Raw genomic sequence first — 25514 nt, 5'->3', positions numbered from 1 at the left:
GGGAAAGTGGATTGTTGCAGATGCAAGCAGATTAAAATTTAACACCCTATCATAAGGGAACTCCCTATGATCCTTTTAAAATTGTTTTAATCTTCAATATTTTCTGCTTTCTTTTTCCATTGAGGATTTTATCTGCTTTCCTTGTTATTGGAATTAGTTGTTTTAAATGTTTTTCTGTATATGAAATCCAGGGTAGGTAAAATCTGTTGTGGCATTTCATAATCTGATGTCAATTTGAGACAATTGCCATTTATATAAAACTATCCCTTATACACATATTAGTTTCTGTGGATTTATTTCTCTAGTCCATCCAGAATAACACATATATAGAGATGGTAACTGGATTAATGGTTTCTCGGGGGGAGTTGGGGGTAGGGGGTGAGGAGCTAATAACAATACATACAAGAAGGAAGAAAATGTTTTAAAACTGATTGTGGTCATGATTGTACAACTCTTCTTTTTTTAAAATTGTTTTATTAGGGGCTCATAGAACTCTTATCACAATCCATGCATACTTCAATTGTGTAAAGCACATCTGTACATTCATTTCCCTCATCATTCTCAAAACATTTGCTCTCCACTTAAGACCCTGGCATCAGCTCCTCATTTCGCCCCCTCCCCCCCCCCCCACGCTCCCCTCCCTCATAAGCCCTTGATAATTTATAAATTATTATTTTGTCATATCTTGCCTCTCCGACGTCTCCCTTATCCCCCTTTTCTGTTGTCTGTCCCCCAGGGAGGAGGTCACATGTAGATCCTTGTAATCGGTTCCACCTTTCCAACCCACTCTCCCTCTACCCTCCCAATATCGCCACTCACACCACTGGTCCTGAAGGGATCATCTGCCCTGGATTCCCTGTGTTTCTAGTTCCTATCTGTACCAGTGTACATCCTCTGGTCTAGCCAGACTTGCAAGTAGGATTCGGATCATGATAGTGGGGGGGGGGGGGGCAGCATTTAGGAACTAGAGGAAAGTTGTATTTTTCATTGTGGCTACATCACATCCTGACTGGCTCATCTCTTCCCCAAGACCCCTCTACAAGGGGATCTCCAGTGGCCTACAAATGGGCTTTGGGTCTCCCCTCCGGACTCCCCTCCTCATTCACTATGATAAGATTTTTTGTTCTGATGATGCCTGGTATGTCATCCCTTTGACACCTTGTGATCGCACAGGCTGGTGTGCTTCTTCCATGTGGGCTTTGTTGCTTCTGAGCTAGATGGCTGCTTGTTTACCTTCAAACCTTTAAGACCCCAGACACTATATCTTTTGATAGCCGGGCAGCATCAGCTTTCTTCTCCACATTTGCTTATGCACCCATTTGTCTTCAGCGATCGTATCATGGAAGTGAGCACATGATGATATGAGTTTTTGTTCTTTGATGCCTGATAACTGAGCCTTCGACACCTCATGAACACACAGGCTGGTGTGCTTCTTCCATGTGGGTTTTGTTGCTTCTGAGCTAGATGGCTGCTTGTTTATCTTCAAGCTTTTAAGACCCCAGATGCTATGTCTTTCAATAGCCAGGAACCATCGGCTTTCTTCACCACATTTGTTTATTCACCCACTTTGCCTTCAGTGGTTGTGTCGGGAAGGTGAGCATCATAGAATGCCAATTTAATAGAAGAAAGTATTCTTGCATTGAGGGAGTACTTAAGTAGAGGCCCAATGTCCTTCTGCTACCTTAACACTAAACCTATAAATATATGCACATAGCTCTATTTCCCCATCCTCATATATAAATATATTTACATATGTACAACTCTTCTTGATGTGATTAAACAATTGAGTTGTATTATGTGACCTATAAACCAATAAAACTGTTGAAAAATTAAAACGATCAAATATAACATCAAAAGAAACAAAAACAATGATCAAGAATTGAAGGGTTATGATCAATCAATTAGAAAAGATCCATACTTTTGCACATTCCAAAGAAAGATGATCCAACAGAATGTGAAAATTATCTAACAATATCATTAATTGCACATGCAAGTAAAATACTGCTGAAAATAATTCAACATATTGACAAAGAACTACCAGAAATTCAGGATGGATTGTTTCAGAAGAGAACATGGAATGAGAGGTCTCACTGTTGATGTAAGATGGATCTTGGCTGAGCACAGAAGATAAAGAAAAAAACTTTCTTGTTTTATTGACTATATCATGATATTTAGTGTGTGGATTGCAATGCAGAGAACAAGAATTCCATAGCACTTCATTGTACTTGTGTGTGATTTGTACACAGGTCACGAGGCAGATATTAAAAAATAACCAGGGAAATTGCATGGTTTAAAATTAGAAGAGGTCCATGTCAAGGTGCATCCTTTCATCAGACTTATTCAACTATAGGCTGAGCGAGAAAATAACCCAAGAAATTGGACTACATTTGGAAGACTGTGGTATCATGCTTGAAGGGAGACCTGTTAACAACTTTTAATATGCAATGACAACCTTACTTGCTGAAAGTGAAGAGAATGTGAAGCACTTTACTGATGAAGATCAAAGACTGTAGCCTTCACTGTGGATTACATCTCAGCATAAAGGGAAAATAATCGCACAACGAGACCAATAAACCATAATAAGTGGAGAAAAGGTTAAAGTTGTCAAGGATTTTATTTTACTTCGATCCACAATCAATGTCCATGAAAGCAGCAGTCAAGGAATCAAATAACCTATTTCATTGGGCAGGTCTGTTGCAAAAGACTTGTTTAAAATCCTGAAAATAAAAACCACCCAATATTTTAGTTAGTCATTTGGAAGACTAAGGTGCGTGACTCAAGCTATGGCATCTTCAATCACCATGTCTGCATGAAAACGCTAGTCAATGAATGGAAGATGGAAGTATTGATGCCTTTGAATTAGAGTGTTGGTAAAGAATATTAAATATCCCATGGTTTTCCCGAAGATCAAACAAATCTGTCTTGGAAGCAGTACGGCCACGCTGCTCCTTAGATGTGAGGATATTGAGATTCCTCTCAGGTTCTTTGTACATATTATCAGGAGGGACCAGGTTCTGGAAAAGGGTATCATGCTTGGTAAAGTAGAGGTTCAGAAGGAAAATAAAAAGGAAAAGAGGAAGTGCTTCAACGTGACACTTGCACAGTATTTGCAACAGTGGGTTCAAGCATGGCTCTCTTTTAAGGAACACACTGGAGAATCGTGTTTTCCTCTGTTCTGATTGGTGTTGCTCTGAGTTGGAACCGGGTCCATGGCATCTAGACACAAATATTTTAGGGGGAAGTTTGCCAGGTCTTTCTCCCACTGAGCTGCTAGCGGGTTTGAGTCCTTAACCTTTTGGTTACCAGCAAAGTGCTTAGTGGTTGTGCCACCAGTGGCCTAACCTTCCATTGTCATGCAATGTCCTTTATGGTCCAGTCAATTTTCGCTCATAGTGAGTGACTCTGTGGTAGGTAGGAAAAAGCAAATCAACAAATCAAGAAACTCATTCCCGGTTTTCACCCATGAGATCAAGTCCAGATCTTTCTTCATCAAAGTTTGTCATAAATTATCAGCTCTGATTGTTACAATATAGTATTGTTTTGACTATTCTGTTGAATTGGAGTTGTTTGCATTTTTAGATAAAATCTCTGCATTTCTATTCAAAACAATTTGGTTAATATGACCTATCTTGAATATTTGATAGAATTCAACCATAAAACCATAAAGACCAGGTGCCTTTGGGGAAGACATTTTATTTTTGTTTTTTGGACATTTTCAATTTCTTCTATGGTTGTGATTCTGTTTATAGAAATATACTCTTACAGAAATTCCTGATACCTTCTTTTTGTTTAAAAATGAATCTGCTTCTCGTAGATTTATATGTATACATAGTATTATACATATTACATGTGTACATATGTACATTCTCATAGGATTGCATATATAAATTCTTAGCTACTGAGTGGGGACAATACTAGTAATACTCAGTTGGTAATATGTTGGTCATTATTTTTTTCTCTAGAATACACAGACCTATACTCATATGCAAATACCCAGACACTATTTGGACACATGCATGTTTATCCTCATCTGTGAAAAAATTCAAGGTTCTTCTACTTAAAATTACTGTCAGTTTCTAGGTCTGCAAAGAGGAATTTAGGGAAACTATTGCTTCTGGTTACCAAATGTAGTAGTTACATAATCTGGTGTCAATTGGGGACTTGAGAGGATTAAGAGTGAAGGGGTGGAGTCTAGTCTATCATTTGGGTCATAGCCAATGAGACCTCTGTGTGGGTATGGCCTTCTCCTGAGGGTTCTGGGAACTCCTGTAATTTCCTCCTTGGAGGCGGGAGTTTCTCTCTCTCTCTGCTCATCCCTTGGAGATGCTCTACTGACAAGGCACATGATCCTACACCTTGGGAGCTGAAGAAACCACATGGACCTGCCCTGTTGCAATGAGACCTCTGGAGCAAGAGAAACCACATAGAGACCCCTGCCAATGCTGATGCTTACAACGCCACTGGATCCACAAGATTTTTGACCCATTGGCCTGTGATCTTCCTGCATTTGGCATCATTGCATGTATTTCGTGAGTCTGAAGAGGACTTTATAGATTGGTATCAGACATATGGGTTAATATTGGACTTATGGGCTTGATCTGGATGGGCCTGGCATGTTTTCTCAATAGTCAATTGTTCTTGTATATACGCTCTTTCTTATACACATATGAATGTCCATGAATTTGTTTTTCTAGTCTACCAGAATTAACACACCAAAGATTTCCCAGTTGTGAATAACTCGAAATAGGACCATTGGGTTTTGAAATTATTTTCCAAGAGGTCAAGGGTAACAACAATGACAAGAAATCCATCACTCCAATTTTCATAGTCTAGAGTTAAGCACACCAAGGAATTCCCAGTACCAGCAACATTCAGGGTGCTATTTGCACAAGCACCGGGCGTTCTACACAGGACTCTCTACACTAGCAGATTTATTTGCAGAGACACAGGCATTTTTTCCAGGGTGGCTGCCAAGCTATCTCCTGAGCCTGTCTAGCTAGCACCTGGGCGACTCAGCAGGGGACTTTGCAAATAATACCCTCTCCTTTGCCAGGGGAGAGACAGTCTAAGCGATTCTGTTTCAGGCTGTTAGGGCACCTTAATCTTTCTAAGCTGCCCGACTCATATTCTGGGGCCAAGCAGGACTGGCTGAAGGAGTGGCCCCAGCAGCTCTCTGCCTGGGGCTGGGGAGCAGGCCCCGAGGACCCGGCAAGAGTGGAACAGAAGCTTTCAGTTCATGGGGCTCCTGCAGTGTTCTTCCAAATTTGAGTATCCCGGGGATTTGAGGTATAGTGAGTGGGGCTCTTTGAGGATCTCCTCAAACATCACGGTAGGAGGACAAAGGCCCCGGCTGAAGGACAAGGAAGAAAACCAACAGTCATTTAAGACAAACCGTGTGTTGTTTTGATAGCATAAAAGCAAGCTTCTGTGCTAAAGGTTTGCTAGAATTCATCTGTTATTGTTTACGTTAATCATCACATTCACCCCAAAAGACTCTTGATCTACAGAATTAGAAATTCGTGTGATGTTATTTGCCAGAGAACTCCTTTTGTTAAATGAAGGTTTGATGAAATTTACTTGTGATTTAATTTAATACTCACATTCAAACTTCAACATGTGTTTTATCATACGCCATGAATTCCTTGGTCTTTTGTTTGCAGTAGATGGTTTTTTTAAAAACTGAACACTGAAGAACTGTTTTATTGTGATATATATATATATATATATATATATACACACACACACATATCTATCAAAGCCTTTGCTAGTTTCGTATGTGCGCCTTTTTACATGTACAGTTGTGTGCTATTGATTCTGTCCAACATATCGTACATTCATCACCACTGCACAGTTTTAAATGAATATTTCACTGCCCGCTGCCCCAATATACAGAGGCCCTTGGAGGAGAAGAGGTCCCAGCTTGGATTCTTGGTGGTATCCTTAGGTAAGCATCGAACTGCTAAACTCAAGGTTGATGGTACAAAACTACCAGCTGCTCTTTGGGAGAAAGATGGGGCTGTCTGTTCCTGAGATGGGTTTATTTGTTTCTGGAAAGATTTACAGCATTTGGAAACATATATAAAGTCACTGTGAGACACAATTGACTCACAGGTAGATTTTGTTTGGTTTTGAGTACCAAGACACCTAGGAAGAAAAGCCACTGGGTTGGATTATCTCTAACATCTCTTCAGTGCTAATCATTTTTCTCTGTAACCAGGAAAACAAACCAATTCCAGTGGTCAAAGCTCCCTCTTTCTGTGAGTGCTTCGGAACAATTTTGGGACAACTTGGAAGGATTTAAAGCCCACAATTAGGAGACAGCTTTGGAGAGGGGGCAAGAAAGACTGAGAGGTTAAAAAAAAGTCTTGATCGCGATTGCTCTGATGGAAAGATTGACAGGGAAGGCAGGAGGGACAGCACTTGAAAGACATAGCCTTACACTTGGGGGTGGGGAGGAGTCTTCCAGTCCCTGCTCATGTACATTGTGTCATTGTGCCTAATGTGGAACCAACAAAAGCATATAATGTGTACCATGCATCTTTCTGCATCTATCACCAAAAACACCAAGTTCACTGTCATCAATTTTTGAAGCCCTCTTGTATTGCTACTACGGTTTCCAGCTCATAAACACACAGAAATATTCTAACAAAAATGTGTGTCAACATGTCTCTGTGATCGGTGGGTGGCTCCAGACAAGATCTCTCAGGAATACCCTTATCTTAGTTTTCTTGGGTGCCTTCGAAACAAAAAACCTACGTTCCCAACAAACGGTAGCTTCTTTTTTTTTTTTTTTTTTTTGAGGTGATTACAACTTTCTTTTTTTTTTTTTAATGTTTTTTTTTTAATTTTAACAATTTATTGGGGCTCATACAATTCTTTTCACAGTTCATATATATACATACATCAATTGTATAAAGCACATCTGTACAGTCTTTGCCCTAATCATTTTTTCATTTTTTTCTCTTTTCTTCTTTTACATTTTATTAGGGACTCATACAACTCTTACCACAATCCATACATATACATACATCAATTGTATAAAGCACATCCATACATTCTCTGCCCCAATCATTCTCAAGGCATTTGCTCTCCACTTAAGCCCCTTGCATCAGGTCCTCTTTTTTTTCCCCTCCTCCATCCCCATTCCCCCCTCCCTCATATGCCCTTGGTAATTTATACATCGTTGTTTTGTCATATCTTGCCCTATCCGGAGTCTCCCTTCCCCCCTTCTCTGCTGTCCCTCTCCCAGGGAAGAGGTCACATGTGGATCCTTGTAATCAGTTCCCCCTTTCCAAGCCACTCACCCTCCACTCTCCCAGCATCGTCCCTCACACCCTTGGTCCTGAAGGTATCATCCACCCTGGATTCCCTGTACCTCCAACCCTCATATGCACCAGTGTACAGCCTCTGTCCTATCCAGCCCTGCAAGGTAGAATTCGGATCATGGTAGTTGGGGGGAGGAAGCATCCAGGATCCGGGGGAAAGCTGTGTTCTTCATTGATACTACCTCACACCCTAATTAACCCATCTCCTCTCCTAAACCCCTTTATGAGGGGATCTCCATTGGTCGACACTTGGGCCTTGGGTCTCCACTCTGCACTTCCCCCTTCATTTAATATGATATATATACATATATATACATACATATATACATATACACATATATACACATACATACACACACTTACATCTTTTTTTTTTTTTTTTGCATGATGCCTTATACCTGGTCCCTTGGGCACCTCGTGATCGCACTGGCCGGTGTGCTTCTTCCATGTGGGCTTATTTGCTTCTGAGCTAGATGGCTGCTTGTTCACCTTCAAGCCTTTAAGACCCCAGACACTATCTCTTTTGATAGCCGGGCACCATCAGCTTTCTTCACCACATTTGCTTATGCACCCATTTGTCTTCAGCGATCCTATCATGGAGGTGTGCAGTCAATGATATGATTTTTTGTTCTTTGATGCCTGGTAACTGATCCCTTTGGGACCACTCGCTCACTCAGGCTGGTGTGTTCTTCCATGTGGACTTTGTTGCTTCTGAGCTAGATGGCCGCTTGTTTATCTTCAAGCCTTTAAGACCCCAGTCACTATCTCTTTTGATAGCCGGGCACCATCAGCTTTCTTCACCACATTTACTTGTTCACACACTTTGGCTCCAGCTGTTGTGTCGGGAGAGTGAGCATCATAGAGTTCCAATTTAATAAAAGAAGGTATTCATGCATTGAGGGAGTGTTTGAGTAGAGGCCCAAGGTCCTTCCGCCACCTTAATACTTGACCTATAAATATAGACACATAGATCTATTTCCCCATCCTCCTATATATATTTGCATGTACATGTCTTTGTCTAGACCTCCATGAATGCCCTTTGACTCCTAGCTCTTTCCTCCATCTCCCTTGACTTTCCTCCTGCCCTACTACCATGCTTCATCGCCACCTGGGCTAGAGTATACCTCTTCTCTAAGCAACCTTACCCTTGATCATTTCCCACCAGGCCTGCCACTCCCACTTCTCTACCATTTGGGGGTCCCATGTTTTTCCCTTGTCCCTGGGTTTGTTAACACCACTTCCTTACCCCCCCTACCCCCCCACCCCAAGTCCCCCCAAAACTGTCGGTCCCGTTGTTTTTCCTCCAGATAGTTCATCCAGCCTGTCCTATTCAGACAGACCTGTGGAGTCACTAACATGCACGAAAACTAGACAGAGGAAAACAAAGCAACAGTATACAACCAGACAACAAAACAACAAAAACAAACCACTGACAAAGAACAGAATAAAACAGTTCACAAGAGAAAAGCTTGTAGTTAGTTCAGGGATCGTTTGCTGGCCCTTAGGAGCGTTTTCCAGTCCAGTCTGTTGGGGCACCACGCCCTGGCTCTGAAGTCCACTTTCAGCATTCCCTGGGGACCTTGCCACTCCATTCCCTTGCTGTTCCGCTGCACTCCCCCAGTGATTTGCCTCGGTGTGGTGGGATCAGGTCAGGTGCAATTCCCACACTGTGTCTCCGGTGCTGTCCCCTGTATCGCCCTTAGTCACTGAGGGGCATCATGTCTCATAGTGGGGCCAGCCATGTTGTTCTCTCTGTGGACTGGCTGCTCTTAAAGGGGATCAGCTGAGAGGGTTCAATACAAGGCCAGGTACTCAGAAGTTTAGTAAGACTGTTTGGGGAGGATTTCAAAGGGATCATCTTGATAGATTTTTCTTGAGGAAACCAGGCAATTATGGGGGCTTATTATGAAGATGTAAAAGAAATTGAAAAATGCATTGGTGAGTAGAAGGCCAGTAAAGTTTTACTAAGGAATTTTTTTCCATCACAAGGTGCACCTGCACATTCTCCAAGGCCAGCAGGAGCTGTTCTGGAATAATTTTGTTTATTAACTTCATTCCATCCACCCTCACAGCCCCTTCCGACGGATTTTTTGGTCCTAAAACTCATAGGATATTTTAAAGGAGCATGGTTTGGGTCCTTCAAGGGTGTCAAAACTGGACATAATGTAAATCAAAAGGCACAGAATTTTTCAGGGGAAGGGTTAGAGAGATGGAAACGCAACTTTCAGGTGTGTGTAGACTAGCAGTTCTCAACCTGTGGGTCGCATCCCCTTTGGGCGGGTCAAAGGACCCTTTCACAGGGGTCGCAGATTCATGACAGTAGCAAAATGACAGTGATGAAGTAGCGACGAAAATAAGTTTATGGTTAGGGGGGTCACCACCATATGAGGAACTGTATGAAAGGGTCGCGGCATGAGGAAGGTGGAGAACCACGGGTGTAGACCAAGGTAGAGAAGCAATGATTTCCAATTTTGATATGTTTCCTGAAGCTTGCCATGATTTTGTAGCAATACTACTGACTTACCTTCATGTATTACTGAGAAGGGAAATCGCTCGCGAACAATCTCTAGATGTCTAAGGAGCGCTACTGGCAAAGCAGCTAAGTCCTTGACTGCCGATGGCAGTTTGGACGCCCCCCCCCCACGCCAACCCCCACCCCCACCCCAGAGGCGCTGGATTACAAAGTCCTGGCCCAAAAGTTACAGCAAAGAAAACCCATTGGTTTGCACGTCTGGGGGAGCACAGAGGCATATCTGTTGGTAGGAAAAGAGGAAGGACTGACTTCCAGGCGTGGAGAAGAAGGACTGGAATTGCTTTGGGGGACACTAGGTGGGGGCGGGGCGGGGTGGGGAGTGCACTTCCCCTCCCCCAGTATACACCAGATGGACCACATTAACCTAGGCTTCTGAATGCATTCTGGGGACCCAGGTTGGGTGTCGAGGTGCACTGGGACACCGAATCCTGGATCTTCAAGGCACACAGCATGCTCCAGAGGCTGCACCGGGGATCACACAAGGGAGCTCCCCTGGGTGAATTGGACTCCACCTCAGGCTCACCTAGAACTTGAGGACTTAAGTCGGAAAATGCATGGTGTCTTAGGAAGCAGAAGAAATCTGTACCATAATTGGTGAGCATTTGGTAGGTGGACAAATAAGGCCTTGATACATCCATGTTCTATATGTTGTGTTAAGTTATGGATTATTCTAGCAAACCTACGATAGTCATTTTTTTATTTGGTTTTTGTTTGTTCATATTAGGGTATATCTTAGAAGTGCTATGTCATTGTGGGTTACCCTCTTGAAATTGCGAGATATGTTTTTCTGATTTTAAGTAAATGAAACCTAGGCTTGATGAGCCTATAGGGAAAGCAAGTAGAACAAGGATTTGGGGGTGGGAGGGTGTATGGGAGGTGGAGTGATGGGGTGTGTGTGTGTTAAAGGGAAACAATGCCAAGGAACCCAGGAAGAAATAGTGTGCTTGAAAACGTTATAGAAGTGATGGTACAATTCTGCTTGATGTGATGGAAAGATGCAATGACATGACACTGGTGCTAATGCCCAATAATAATAAATTAAAGAAGAACAACAACAAAAACATAGATCCAGGAATGGGTGTTGGGTTTACACTAAATCGTAGCTCCAATTTAAGAACAATTATTTCTTACATCATGGCCTTGGTTGGTATTCACCATCAGAGATGGGCACTATAGCAAAATGTGGTGAGGAAATTAGATGGTGCCTGGCTGTTAGATAAAATAGCATGTTGACTAAGTCCATTTTGAAGAAGTACACCAACATCAATCATGCAGCGATTGTGAAATATATAATCCAATGAAGGAGGGATTAATATCAGAGCGTACAGTGTGAGAATCTGGTGTGCAGAAGGCGGTGGGAGTTCAAAATCCATTTGTGGAGCTACCTAGGGAATAAGTCTCTGATGGTCTCCCTCCATCCATTATTGAGGGACAGGAGAAAAGTGGCTACTAAACAGAGTGTATTAGAGGGGTGAGTCCAAAAGATCAAAGGCATAAATTTGACTCGCACAGTTCAAACTTTGTCAGAAGACCCTACCTGGGATGCAGGCTGGACCTGATCTGGTTTCCAAAAATTTCTGTTTGTTCGGATTTTGTTCATACATATTAGGGTATAATCTCAGAGGTGTTAGATTATTTAGGGGATCACCCTCTTGAAGTTGTTTTATGGCTTGTTTTTGGTGGTTGGTATATGAAACCCAGGATTGATGAACCTATAGAGATAGCAAGTAGAAATATGGGATTCGGTGGGAGGGGGGTCCGTGGTGGTGGGGAGTGTAGGGGAGACAATGACAAGGGGTCCATGTAGAAAAGGAATGCTTGGAAACTGACTGTGGTGGTAAATATACAACTCTGCTGGATGTGATGGAACTAGGGAATGATATGATATCTGTATTAATTCCAAAGTAATAATAAAAATGTAAATGTACTCAATATGAATACTTTTTTTCTTTAAAAAATAATAAAGCAAGCCAGTTGGTGCAGTCCTCCTCTGTCGCAGGAGGTCACTATGAGCTAGAACCAGCTCTGTGGCACTCAACAACAACAGCAACCAGATGTCTATCCTGCTGAACAGGGGGAGGATGGGCTGGACCAGAGCAAGGGGCAGAGTTCTAGTGTTCATACAGAAAGGAGGATGGATCTTGTAGAGAGAGAAAAAAGATCCAAAGTCACAATTGGCCGATTTCAGAATCTTGCCCTTGCAATATAAACTGCCTTTCTTGTGAGATGCAAAAACAAATCTTCTTCCTTCGAGGAGGGGCCTTCAGAGGTAGCCAAGAAGGTGGCCACACTGATGATCACACTCCCCTGCCTCTTGCAACTCATTGGATTGCCGGGAGACTTGCTTAGGTTTGCCTGAGGCTACAAGATGTTTACAGTTGAATTGGCGCCAGGTCTTCTGACACCCAAACCAGTGTTTTCTTGTTTACTGAGTTTTCAAAGTTACTCTTTTAGTTTCTCCGAAGTGTCTTGGCATTCCTTTTAAAAGTTGTGATTGTTTGTGATGGGGCACAATACTATTTATTACTGTAACATTCATTGATCTTTTTGCTTAGTTATGGCAACAGCTATTTCCTAAGTGAGACTTAAAAACTCAACATGAGAGCAGTTGCAAACATCCATTAATAATCAGAATATGGACTGCAGGAAATATGAATCTAGGAAAACTGGAAGGCATACAAATGAAATGGAATGCATACAGATCAATATCTAAGGTATTAGTGAACTAAAATTGACTAATACCAGCCACTTTGAATCAGACTAACGTATCATCTACTACACTGGGAATGACAATTTGATACTGAATGGCATCTCATTTATCGTCAAAAAGAACATTTTGAGATCTGTCTTCAAGCACAGTGCTGTCCGTGACAGGGTAATGTCTTTATACCTACAGGACAGAACAGCGAATACGGATATTACTCACATTGACTCACCAGCCATTGATACCAAAGGTGAGGAAGTTAAAGATTTCTCCCAACTTCATTATCAAGTCTGAAAATAATTATGCATGTAATCAAGATACATAGATAAATGCTGGTGATTGGAATGTGAAAGTTGGAAATAAATATAAAGGATTAGTAGTTGGAAAATATGACCTTGGTGATAGAAACAAAGGTGCAGATTATCTGATAGAATTTTGCAAGCCCAACGACTTCATTGCAAATGTATTTTTTCCTACAATGTAAACAATGACCACACTTGTGAACCTTGCCCACAAGAACCAAATCAGCTATATCTATGAAAAGAAATTATGGAATATCTTAATATTATGTGTAGAGCAAGTTCAGGAGAGACCATCAATTGCTCATGTGCAAGTTGAAGTAGAAGCTGAAGAAAATTAAAACAGGTCTAGGAGAGCCAAAGTAACTTTGAATATACCTCACATGAATATAAAGATTATCTCAAGAATAGATTTCACGCACTGAACACTAATAACCCAAGACCAGACGTGTCATCAGTTAACATTAAGGGCATTATAGATGAAAAGAACAAAGAGTCATTAGAAGGCGTAAATGAAAGAAAAGGACAAATGGGTGTCAGAAGAGGCTCTGACAATTGTTCCTGAATATAAAGCAAATGAAGGAAATGACAAAGTAAAAAGAGCTGAATAGATTTTTAAAAAAATTAATAAATCTTTGTATTGGGGCTCATACAACTCTTATCACAATCCATACATACATCAATTGAGCAAAGCACCCTTATACATTCGTTGCACTCGTCATTCTCAAAATTCACCTTCCACTTGGGTTCCTGGAATCAGCTCGGTTTCCTTTTTTTCCCCTCCCCCTCCCTTCCCGCTCCCCCCTTCCCCCTGGTCCCTTAGTAGTTTATAAATAATTATTTTATCTTATCTTACACTGCCCAGAGTCTCCCCTCACCCACCTTCCCATTGCCCATCTCCCAGAGAGGAGGTTACACATAGATCTCCAAGATTGGTTCTCCCTTTCTACACCCCATTCCCTCCTGGTGTTGCCACTCCTGTATGCACATATTACTATAGCAGCAGGTCCACCTAGACAAGATAGACTGGACAAACAATGAGAGAAGAAAATAACGGGACCAACAGTCCTGGAGGGACATGAGAGCGTGGGAGGTAGGGGAAGGGAGGAGGTGTCGCCCAGCACAGGGACAAGAGAACAGCGAGTGGTTCAAAACCAGAAGAGGGAGGGGATGGGAGGACTGGTAGGGAGTGACCAAGGGCAAAGGAACTGAGAGGAATTACTGAAACTAGAATGAAGGCTGAACATGGTCGTGGGATGGGAGGAAAGTGAAAGGAAATAGAGGAAAGGAGTAGGAGGCAAAGTGCATACAGAGAAGCCTAAATACAGACATGTACATATGTAAATATATTTATGATTATGGGGGAAATAGACTTATGTGCATATATTTATAGGTTCAGTAGTAGGGTAGCAGATGGACATTGGTCCTCCTCACGCATACTCCCCCAGTACAATAGCACCTCGCCCTGCTAAACGGTCATTTCATCATACCCACCTACCTGATATGATCACTGAAGACAGACGTGCGTGTAAGCAAACGTGGTGAAGAAAGCTGATGGTGCCCGGCTATCAAAAAGATATAGCGTCTGGGGTCTTAAAGGCTTGAAAGCAAACAAGCGGCCATCTAGCTCAGAAGCAACAAAGCCCACAGAGAAGAAGCACACAGCCTAAGCAAATATAAGGTGTTGAATGGACCATTTAGCAGACACCAAGGAACAAAAACAATCATTGTGTGATCACCTTCCTCACATAAACGCTGAAGACAAAGGTGTGCATAAGCAAGTGTGGTGACGAAGACTGATGGTGCCCGGCTACTGAGAGATATAGCGTCTGGGGACTTAAAGGCTTGAAAGCAAACAAGCGGCCATCTAGCCCAGAAGCAACAATGAACAGAGTTTGGAAAGACAGCTCAAGAACTTGGAGCTGGAGAACCAAAAGGGAGGAACACGCTCAACATTCCTCAAACTCAAATCACTAAAGAAAACATTGGAGTCTCAGGTTATCCTATTGGAGAATTTGATGGGCAAAGCAATGAACGACACAGGAAATCTCAAACACAGATGGAATGCACAGTCGTGAGACAAAAGGACTTGCTCAGCGTTCAACCAATTTTAGGAGGCAGCATAAGATCAAGAAGTGAGGATATTGAAGAGAGCAGTCCAAGAGGCACCAAAGGCATTGGCTGAGAACAAGGCTGAAGAAATTGATGGGACACCAACTGAGCGATTTCAACATGCAGATGAAGCAGGGGAAGCACTCACTAGTCTGTATCAAGAAATTACCTGGCCAACCGGTTGGAAAAGAACCATGTTTGTGTCCTTTCCAAAAAAAGGTGACTCCAGAGAATGAGAAAATTTTGGAATTATATCATTAATCCTTAGAAGCAAGGATGGTGAGAGTGTATCTAACATATTTTGGCTATGTGGTCAGGAGAGACTAGTCCCTGGAGAAGGACATCATGTTTGGGAAAGTAGAGGGGCAGTAAAAGAGAGGAAGGTCCTCACGGAGATGGATTGACACAGTGGCTGCAATAACAGGCTGAAGCATAGGAACAACTGTGAAGATGGTGTAGGGCTGGGCACTGGTTAGCTCTGTTGTGCATAAGGTCACTATGGGTCAGAACTGACTCGATGGCACCTAACAACAGCCAGATAATTTATATCATATGCAAGTAAAATCTTACAGACAATAATTCCAAACTAGTTGCAGCCATATAGCCAACAGGAAGCTACCATGCATTCAAGCCTGATTAAGAGGAGGATGGGGAATAAGGAGTCCTAGCGGAGTACTTGCTTATGGGTTGGGACTGCTGCTCACAAGGTCAGCAGGGCTGCTCTCCCAGCCACTGGGATGGAGAAGAGGCGGTCTCCTCCTAGAATGTAAAGTTTCCGAAACCTTAAAGGGGTTGTTCCACTCTGTCCCGTAAGATCCCTATGAACAGGAACAGAGTCCGTTGGTTAGTCGGTAGCAGAAAGGATATCCTGGCTAAAATGGAATGAATTTTGACGGAAAGTAGAGCATACCAGAAAGGTGTCTGCCTGTGTTTTAGAGACTGTGCAAAAGACATTCCACTGGGTGGATCGAGAAGAAGGCAAGTTCCAGAACACGTCATTGTGCTCATGTGGAACTGTACATAGACCAAGAGGCAATGTTTCAAGCAGAGCATGGAGATACTGCCTGGTTTCAAATCAGGAAAGATGTAAGTCCGGGTTGTATCCTTTCCCCATTCGTATTCAATCTGTATGTTCAGCAAATAATCTGAGAAGCAGGACTATAGGAAGAAAATGGCACCGAGGTTGGAGGAAGATTCATTAATAACCTGTGATGTGCAGATGAGTGACACACATTTACTTGCTGAAGGTCAAGAGAACCTGAGGCACTTACTGGTCAAGATCACAGACTGATGGCCTTCAGTAGGGCTTGCACGTCACCAGAATGAAAGCAAAAATCCTCACACTGGACCAATAGGAGCGTCATGATAAACAGAGAAGAGGGAAAGTTGTCAAGGATTTAATTTTACTTGGATTCACAATTAATACCCACGGAAGTCGCAGCCAAGAAATCAAATGGGTTATTGCATTTGCAAAGTCTCCTGCGAAGGAACTCTTTAACGTATTAAAAACACAAAGACATTACTTTGAGGAGTCAAGTCTCTGACCTAGCTAAGCCACGGCATTTCCAAGCATCTTAGCACGCATGCAACAGCTAGAGTAAGGAAGACCACAGAAGAATTGCTGCCTTTGAATTATGGTGTCGGGGACAAATAAATTAGTATATAAGACGGACTGCCAGAAGTATAAATACAGTTGTCTTGGAAGAAGCAAAGCTGGAATGTTCTGTGGAAGTGACTGTCGAAACCTTGTGTGAGGGACTTTGGCTATGTTATCAGGAGAGAGCAGTCCCGGGAAGAGGTCACCATGCTTAGTAAAGGGTGGGTGAAAAGCAGGGACGACCCTCAAGCACATAGATGGACACAGCGGCTGCAACGATGGCTCAGACCCACCCGCATTTGTGGGAATGGCACAGGACGAGCCAGTGTTTTGTTTTGCTGTCCATGGGGTCAGTAAGAGAGGTGACTCCTGTCACCCAACAACAAAATCTTTTATTATGTGCTTGAATTATTGTATTGTGCTTTCCATAATGATATCAGCTGGCTTCCTTTGTACACTAGAGGGTTCAAAAATTCGAGGAAAATGGAATTAAAAGGCAATGGAAACTTTCCAAGAACTTCTTGAAGCCCACTCAAGCATTTGCTCTTACATGCATTAGAAGCAAACGAGTGTACTGACACCCACAATAACAAAATCAGAACCACGCTGCCTCAAGTCAATTGAAGACATATTGACCCTATAGGACCTTATGGAGCTGCAGCTGTGGGTTTCCAAGGCTGGAACTCTCTATGGCGAATGGTGTATGGTCCAAACTGCTGACCTGGAGGTTAGCAGCCCATTGTGCACCCCAACACACCACCGGGGCTCCTTTCTGAAACCCTAGATCTCGATAACTACATGTGAAAACGCGGAGCTTTTCTGTAGTTACATTCTTGAATAATTTAAATGAATAAAGCCATCCTTTGTTATCTTGTGAAGATTATGATCAGTTATAATACGGTCACTAACTGGTGTCCAAACACATGGGCAACAAGGTTTGACATCAAGTTTCAGGTTAGTGTTGAAAATGGTGGTGCGTGTTATTCTACGTGGCAATTTGATCACTTCAAATCATCGAAATAACGACTTGACCTACATTCACACCTGCCTTGACGTCGTTGTGATTTTGTGACTGGATTGTTCAGTTTGGTTTAAAGCAGATACAACCAACTAAGTACAAGGTGAAACAGTTACGAGGTTACTACAGATTCTGTCTTTTGTCCAAGTGGGGAGGGGGATATTTCCGCTTGCCCCAATCAGCAAATGGATATGATGACACTGAAGCGAACAAGCATGTTCTTTTGCATAAGTTATTTGGAAGACTAACATTTTGAATATATGTGCTTGATAGCAAGAGGAGGACAATATTGTTTTTGTCACTTTTTGGTGTTGCATCAATTTCAAAGCACCGTGTCAGCGGGGTTGAAAGCTAAGTTCTTCGTCATCTCAGTGGAGGAACAGAAGAAATCAGAGATTAAGCGGCCTCAGTCCCACAGGATGGACCAGGACAACCGGGCAGTGGAAGGTGGTCCGGAAACCCGCAAAAGGTCTCTGGGAAATAGTAAGCTTCCGGACTCGAGGCTACAGATCGTGTGCTTGCAAACCCAAGTAAAGTTGTCAAAGGGGATTTTCAAATGCCGTACAAGGAGTGGGAAACATGCTGGCAGTCATCTCTGAAGCAAAGTTTTAAAAATAGTTTTGAAGTTTTACATTGATAATTGGTTTGGAGCCTCACGCTCATAGTAACGATACAAGCTTGTCATTTTCCTGTGGCAAGCGTGTTCTCTGCCATCTCTCCTTGTTCTTAGTCATTAAACATGAGCAATGATTGAATTAGAAACAAAACATTACTTTGCCTAACGTTTTTGAATCCCAAGGGCTACATAAAACTGCCGCCTCCGGAGAAGTTTCACAGAGGAGCCCAGTCAAGGACTACAAGCTTTTGAAATGAAGAAAAGGCCTTACCAAAAAATAGTTTCCGAAAGGAGTGAGTTACAAGCCTTGCTGTTCCTCCCATATCTCCCCGCCATTGAGCGGATTCCGACTCCCAGCGACCCTGTAGGACAGGGTAGAACTGGCCCTGTGGGTTTATGAGACTGGAACTCTTTACGGGCAGAGGAAATCTCATCTGTTCTCTCACGGAATGCCTGGTGGTTTCAAACTTCTGACCTTGCGGGGAGCAGCCCAATGCACAACCACTATGTCACCAGCACTCCCCAGGGCTCCCGCCTTGGTGTTAGACTTGTATAATTAAGAATTCGAATGAAAGGAAAACTGCAAAATTGAAGCAACAGTCGCAACCAGCCTTTGGCCTATGATGGAGCACAGGTCCCCAAATGAAGTGAGTGCTACACGTTTTCCAAACAAAACCAAACAAAGCAAAACAAACACAAAAGAATCAAACGGCACTGAGCTTGTAATGTATATTTTATTTTGCACAAGCTTGCATATATACTGCACATACATTCAGTTTAAGAGAAGATGGAAGGCACACAAGGCAATTGGACTACTGTATCCTTTAAGTGTACAAAGCAAAAAGGTAAAAGTTTGGAGAGTATACAAAAGCTTGAAACACACAAAGTAGAGTCCCCACCCCCACCCCCACCCTCACCCTAACAACTCTCTCTTTTTTTTTCCTGTTTAAAATTTAGTAGCTGCCAAACTAAATTTTGTACTTTGACTTGAAAATTAATTGTCTACTGCACCTTTTAATTTTCTTTTTAATATGGACAGGGAGTTTCTTTTTTTATCATATCAATTAATATTACAGTACATCCTTGGTAATACAAAATTGTACACCTTCATCAAATAAATTAGGATAAATTAAACCAATAAATTATGCAAAGTCTTCAGAACAATAGACAACAACAAAAATCCACAATTGAAATCGCTTCTAGCTAAAAAAAAAGAAAATCAAAAATTGACTTTATCAGTTGAGTTATTGTACTATATTCAATCAAAGGGTCTTACAAAAAAGAGCTTAATAATGCTATTTACAACATATTGCTAAATAATATAAAGGCAGTGTTTTATCACGGTTTGTAACTATATACATATGAGAAATGGCTGGGAAGTATTGGGGAAACTGCAATCTTTAATTCTTTAGGTAGTTCTGAGACCAACCCCAAATACTTTTTTCTCCCTCTTAATTTCTAATTTGGAAGTGGTCAGATACAATTTTAGGATGCTTTCTCTATGCTGTATAGAGGAATTGAGTATGTACAAAATACAAAATGAATACGTTTTCAAAAAAGGTGGCCAGCCTGTTTGCCTTTTCAGATCCTGGCTGTGCATTTCAGGGGTGTCTGGTTTGAGAGAAGGCTCAGTTGACAAGATTCAAAGTCCAGATGTTTCCAAGGTATGTGACGTTCTGAGAAGAATACTTATAAGAAGCTACAGTTTGGGTCCCAGCTTTGAAAGTGAACGTTTCAATTGTAGTATAATAGGTGGTTTACAACCAACGATCTCCAGAAAACTGTATCTCCTTCAACATCACCTTTAAGTGCAATACAGTAACTGCTAACTCAGATCAACCAGTTACATTTTTTTTAAAGGAGGAGCTTTTTGAAAACAATGCTGTTTGTAATTTGCAAACACAGTTTGTACCAGAAGGAAGCGTATGTGCGATTCACACCAACGAATGTCATATACATGGCAAAGACAGGCTACTCTGTCCTTGAATGTACAGTGATTCTTCCAAAGGGTCCATAAACCACTTTTTCTTTAATGAAATTTGGATGGCTCTTGGGAAGAAGGCATCCTATTTTTTTAAGCCCCCAAATCTGTAGCTTTATGACTTAATGTTAACCGGTGGGAGGTGAGATGGGGGAGGGCAGAGGGATTACTTATTAAACATGTCTTCATGTACACAGAAAAGAAAGTTCATAAATTTACAGAAACTGCATTGCCCTTGCCCTTGACATCTGATGAAAGAGACTGTTATCTTTTTAAAGTAAAGAGCAGGATTTTCAAGAATGCTTTCAACTGTCTATACAGTCACTGTAGTGTTCCTAATAAATTCAACAGATGCTGTGAGAATGTAGTTATTTATTAAAATCTCATGTCTTACCTAACAATGGCCATGAGGTTACATATTTACATCACTTTATAAAAGTTCCCCTCTAGGTGTAGTGTTGTTGTCTTGTTTTTGTTTTTCTCTGTTTTGTCCTTTGATTTTAAAAAATGATCTTCACCCACATCCCTAGTATAGTAACAAAGATTCTGCAAACAGAAAACACTTTAATTAAATAATACTCAGAGGCACAAAGCAAACTTTGGGAATATGTGGGTGAACATTTCCTTAAGCAATGACTACATTCTAACATCTTCCACGTGTCTCACCATTTAATGTGAAATGTCCCCATTAAACAGCCAGAGATACAGTGAGAATTAAATGTTTTGTTGTTGCAAATAGAACATCTTTTTCACAAACAACAAATGTTTAAAATAAGTTCTTAAATCTATATAGGAAAAGGTAAGCTTTCCACTTCACACGCATATATTTATGTATATTTTACATGTGTGTGTATGTGTCTGTGCACATATCTCTGCACACACATATAGCACATGGTATGAAATATTGCTTCTATACTACTTTTCATTAGGCTAAGAAAACACAAGATTTGCACCACAGTTACAAAAAATTGGCTTCTACAAGAATTTTCAAAACTTGAATGCTGCTCAAACAATTTGAGGAAAAATAATAATTTGTGGTATCAAACTGTGCTAAAAATTCTCTTCTTCAAAAACGTATTCTCCCACTTTGTTTTTTGTTGGTTTTTTTTAAAAAGACACAAAATATGCATAGCTATCAACATTATGTCAAACAGCCAGGAAAAAAAACAACAACAACACTAGTGTTTATTGCAGCTGTATAATTGAAACTAAAGTCAAGAAGATGAAACTGAAAGCCTCAGAAGGCACACGAACAGTCGTGCTCCTGGGGGATGAAACAACAATTGGGAATTTTGAAGGATTTAAGAATATCCTCTCTCCCCCACCCCCACTAGTGCAGCTTAGGTCTAGGTACAGACTGCATTCTCAAGATGCAAAAATACCTTCGGGCTAGACGAAAAGAAGTGGTAATGTGGTATTTCCGCGTGGATTTTAGAGTCCTCCCCACTGTGTGAACTGTCTCTCACCTTTGACCCTCCCATAAGAGAAAGTTTGCCTTCCCCCAAGTGGCCAATTGTCCTTTGAAGGGGGTTCAGTTAACATTGGAAGGATAGTGCCTTGTGTCTCAACTGTGAATTGACTAGGCGTTGGAGAGACGGGCTTTTGCCATTACATAACATCCTGAGGAGGCACAAGACTTCTTGATTGTAAAATGGGGACAACCCACCTTAAAGCAATGTGATGGCCATCTCGTTTCAGAACAACAATGTGAGTTTGTTCAGATGATGCAGTTTCTACTCTGGACCGATTTCTCTACCACGGTGAACAATGGGCAGCTATTAGCAGTAGGCAAGGGTGTCGCTGCCATTTGGTTGTGAACACGTACCTTTGCTTAATTCGCCTGTTTAAATTAGAAAAGCGGGGGCAGGGGGAACTAATACTCAAAATCCAAATAAACGCTGGAATCAATATTGAATGTGCCCCAGATCAAGAAGTTCCCTGTCAATCTGTCTCCATAGGCAAGTACATGTCGACTTAGCCTTTTACTTTGCGATGGGGACCCAGGGCCGATAAGACAAACCCAGAGCGGCATAAACCCAAGGGTGGGACTGAGACTGACCACCATGAGGCTGCTCTCTTCACCTGAAGTCAAGCGAGTGGGACCACAAGTTAAGATGGCTAACAAATTGTGGGCTTCCTGGTTTTATCCTATTTTTTTTTTAAAGTCTTATTCCAACGCACTGCGTAACTTTTTCCTAAGCAACAGGAACAAACGGCTCTGAGGCCTGTGTGTGCGTGGTGCAGTGTGCGTGGTGCGGTAGCAGGAGCTGGGAGCTCTCATAGCCTTTGGTCAAGAGTGAAGCAGCTGGTGGCCCAGACCATGCCGCTGCCTGCTCTGTCCTCACGGCGAGAGGGGACCAGGCGCCCGAATGACGCAGGGCATCATAGGACTGCACCATTTAACTTGAAGCCGGCAGGGTTAAGGCTTTGTGCTGAAAATAAGTGCATTCATACACCCCGTCTATCAGCAGAATTTGTAAATGACGTTAAATGACCGAGAGTGGGCCAGTTTCTTAGTCACACGGGTCACCTGGCATTCTCCAAAGTCAAGCTGTCATTAAAACAAATGCTCCAAAGAAAAGAAAAAGTATTTATGCTCTCAGTGATGTAAATCCCCAATTTGTTTCTGTGTCATTTTTTTAAAGGAAATGGTTATCAAATTACCCGAGGGGAGGGGCTTACAAAGTTATTAAATTGAACAACGAATTCTTACTGCACCTACACGCAAAAGAAACAAAACAAAAACTCTAATAAGACAAGTGCAAATTGCCTGAAGATGGTTTTTAAAAGCAGACGTGGGACTTTGTGCACCGTCGACCAACGGAGAAGGGAGGGAAAGGAGGAGAACCGCTGAAGCACGCAGCTAGCTTTCCCTGGTGTGCAGACATTGGGGTTTTCGGACTCACTCTAAGTTGTCTTGTGCTGGCCAGACTGCTCACAGTTTGGTCAATTCTAGCTTCTGGATCAGAAGAGACTTTCTCCATCACTCTAAAACGCTGTCCCTAAACTGAAGAAACACTTAGACGGTCACCACTTTGAAAGTGCAACAGGGTGGAATGGGATTGTTTCTGAAAAGTAGGTTGTCCGCATATGTACTCCTCTTAGGTGGTATCAAAGTGAAGATCAAGTTAGCTAACAGCTGTCAGCAAACTGCTACTGGAGGCAGGAATTGCCTGATCAAGATGGGATTATCCTTTATACCTTGCAGTAGAAAGGTATTCAGAAAATAGTTTTTGAGGGGGAACAACAGTGTTGCTACACATTACAAGGAAATCATAATCCTTTCAAACATATGGGCAGAGTGGCATATGAGTAAGCTGGAAATGTACGCACCTTTTAATATCTGAAGCTAAGAGGGAAGTAAGAAAATAATGGGGTGGGGTTTTCTCCGTGAAGCGTGACACAGGCCAACTTACAGAGGGGCTAGAAGATCACTCATGAATTTTCAGTTTCCACTGGGAAGAGCCAGTGCTGCGCACAATCACTTTGCTTCCATAAGAAGCTGGTGCTTGTGTGGGGTGTCTGCCGCTCCTCTGAGGGCACGCTTTGTGGATAATGATTTTTTTTTCTGTTTGAAGTTGGTCCTCGGGGGAGTGAGTGGTTCAGCTGCTACTGGCATTACTTTCAAACAGGTAAGAAAAGTCCACTTACAGGCATGGACTTTTCTGTCTCTCTTAGCAGTCAAACGGTGAGACACACGACTGCAGAATGGTGCTGGGTCCCTGGGTTCCCCTCGGCTAACTGCCATTTGCAATATGCCCGCCTTCAAGCAGAGGCGTCGTTCACCAATGCCTTCCTTGCTAATGTAGACTTTGTACACATCAACATTGCTGTTCCCTGAAAGTTAACGCTATTTTAAGTCCCAAACGTAAAGAGCCTTGGACAAAATATTCCCCCTGCAATGGAAAGGAAAACAAAAGAAATGAGAGAAAGACGGAGAGGAGGAATTACCAGCTGATTTCATCACATGCCCACGCCTCCCATATACATCTATATGAAATCACAATTTAGACACATAACTTAGATATCCAAAGGGGACCGTTGCTCTGCATACATTCGAAAAGAGTCGTTGCGGTTTCTACTCGTGAAGCAGCTCCTGGAGGCAGTTCGGGGATTTGAAAATCTCAGGGACTTCACTATCCAGCTTACAGATGACCTTGTATATGGCCTTCTTCCAGGAAGGGTCCACATCTTTGCCTGCGATGATGGCATTGAAGAACTCCCGTAACGTGATCTGCGCGACTTCCAGGAATCTCTCTGGAACCTGCTGATACAAGGAGACAATGGCATTAATGAAGTTTTCAGTTTCAAGTCTCCTGTTCTCCAAGGGAAGCCGAGCTAAGTTCTTTGTTTCAGAGAGGGGCTTACATGGCACCTGCATTTTCTGAAAGTGGCTGCCCCATTCGCTTATGTAAAGCTGTTATATATAGCTGCATCCTAATGCGGAGTTGACAGCTTCGCGGACTTTCAGTAAGAGGCTTGTGCAGAAGACGCGCACAGCCCCACAGAGAAGCCGGGCTGCTGCTGTGTCGATTCACTTTATTGTATTAGGTGTCTTCCAGAAGAAAGTCTCCAAATAATTTTTCCAGAATTCTAATTGGATTTTCGTTCTTACTTTCATGATGGAAACAAAAGGTGCTCTCACAAGTGAAACAACAAAGCATTCTCTTTCAACATAATATACCATCAGACGTTGAATTTTTGAAACAAACAAACAAACAAACAACTTTTTAAATATCTGTTTCCAGGATCCTAGAAGTATTCGCTTAAATGCAAAGCGTGTCTTAAAGTAGCCCACACTGTAAGGCGCTCGCCTTACAATAAAGGAGTAAGATAAAGCTGTGAATAACTCAGTCACAAAATACGAGCTTGGTTCCAAATCCTAAAATTCTAAATCAGGAACAACTTTATCTGAAGTTCAGAAAGTTCCATGAGAGTGCTGAAAAATACTAAGTAGCGTTTACTGAGTGCTTTCTGCATGTCAGGCTCACGGTATGTCATCCAAATCTCCCAGCATCTCTATAAGGTCAATTCTATTATTACCCCGTTTAACAATGAGAAAATGGAGGCTCTGGAAGATCAAGGGACTTGTTCAAGGTGATGATCTTCCAAGATAACACTCCCCAAACATTCCTTTTAGAATCCCAGTTTGCTAAGCCTTTTCTTCCGAAGCAACTTGTGTTCTCTTAATTGTTTTAGTTAATGGTTTTGGCCTCCCAACCAGAGAAAGCCGTAGCTACTGATAAATTCTTGGTCAGTTATTCAGAGTAAAGCAAGGCCCATCTTTCCACACATCAAGATCATAGATTTGGAGAACCCTTCCATAACT

At 42.1% G+C, this 25514-nt stretch overlaps 1 protein-coding gene across 1 annotated transcript in view; it reads right to left on the bottom strand.

Moving 5' to 3' along the window:
* Window positions 1–24263: 24263 nt before the first annotated feature.
* PROX1 (prospero homeobox 1) overlaps window positions 24264–25514 on the bottom strand; it is a 44843-nt gene continuing 43592 nt past the window's right edge. Inside the window, exon 4 of the mRNA XM_075540573.1 lies at window positions 24264–24449. Coding sequence (XP_075396688.1) covers window positions 24264–24449 — 186 coding nt within the window. The remainder of the gene's footprint in view (window positions 24450–25514) is intronic.

Source organism: Tenrec ecaudatus, chromosome 1, assembly GCF_050624435.1.
Source record: "Tenrec ecaudatus isolate mTenEca1 chromosome 1, mTenEca1.hap1, whole genome shotgun sequence".
NCBI lineage: Eukaryota > Metazoa > Chordata > Mammalia > Afrosoricida > Tenrecidae > Tenrec > Tenrec ecaudatus.
Note: the sequence above shows the minus strand (reverse complement) of the source record. Positions and strands in the feature narration are given on the sequence as shown.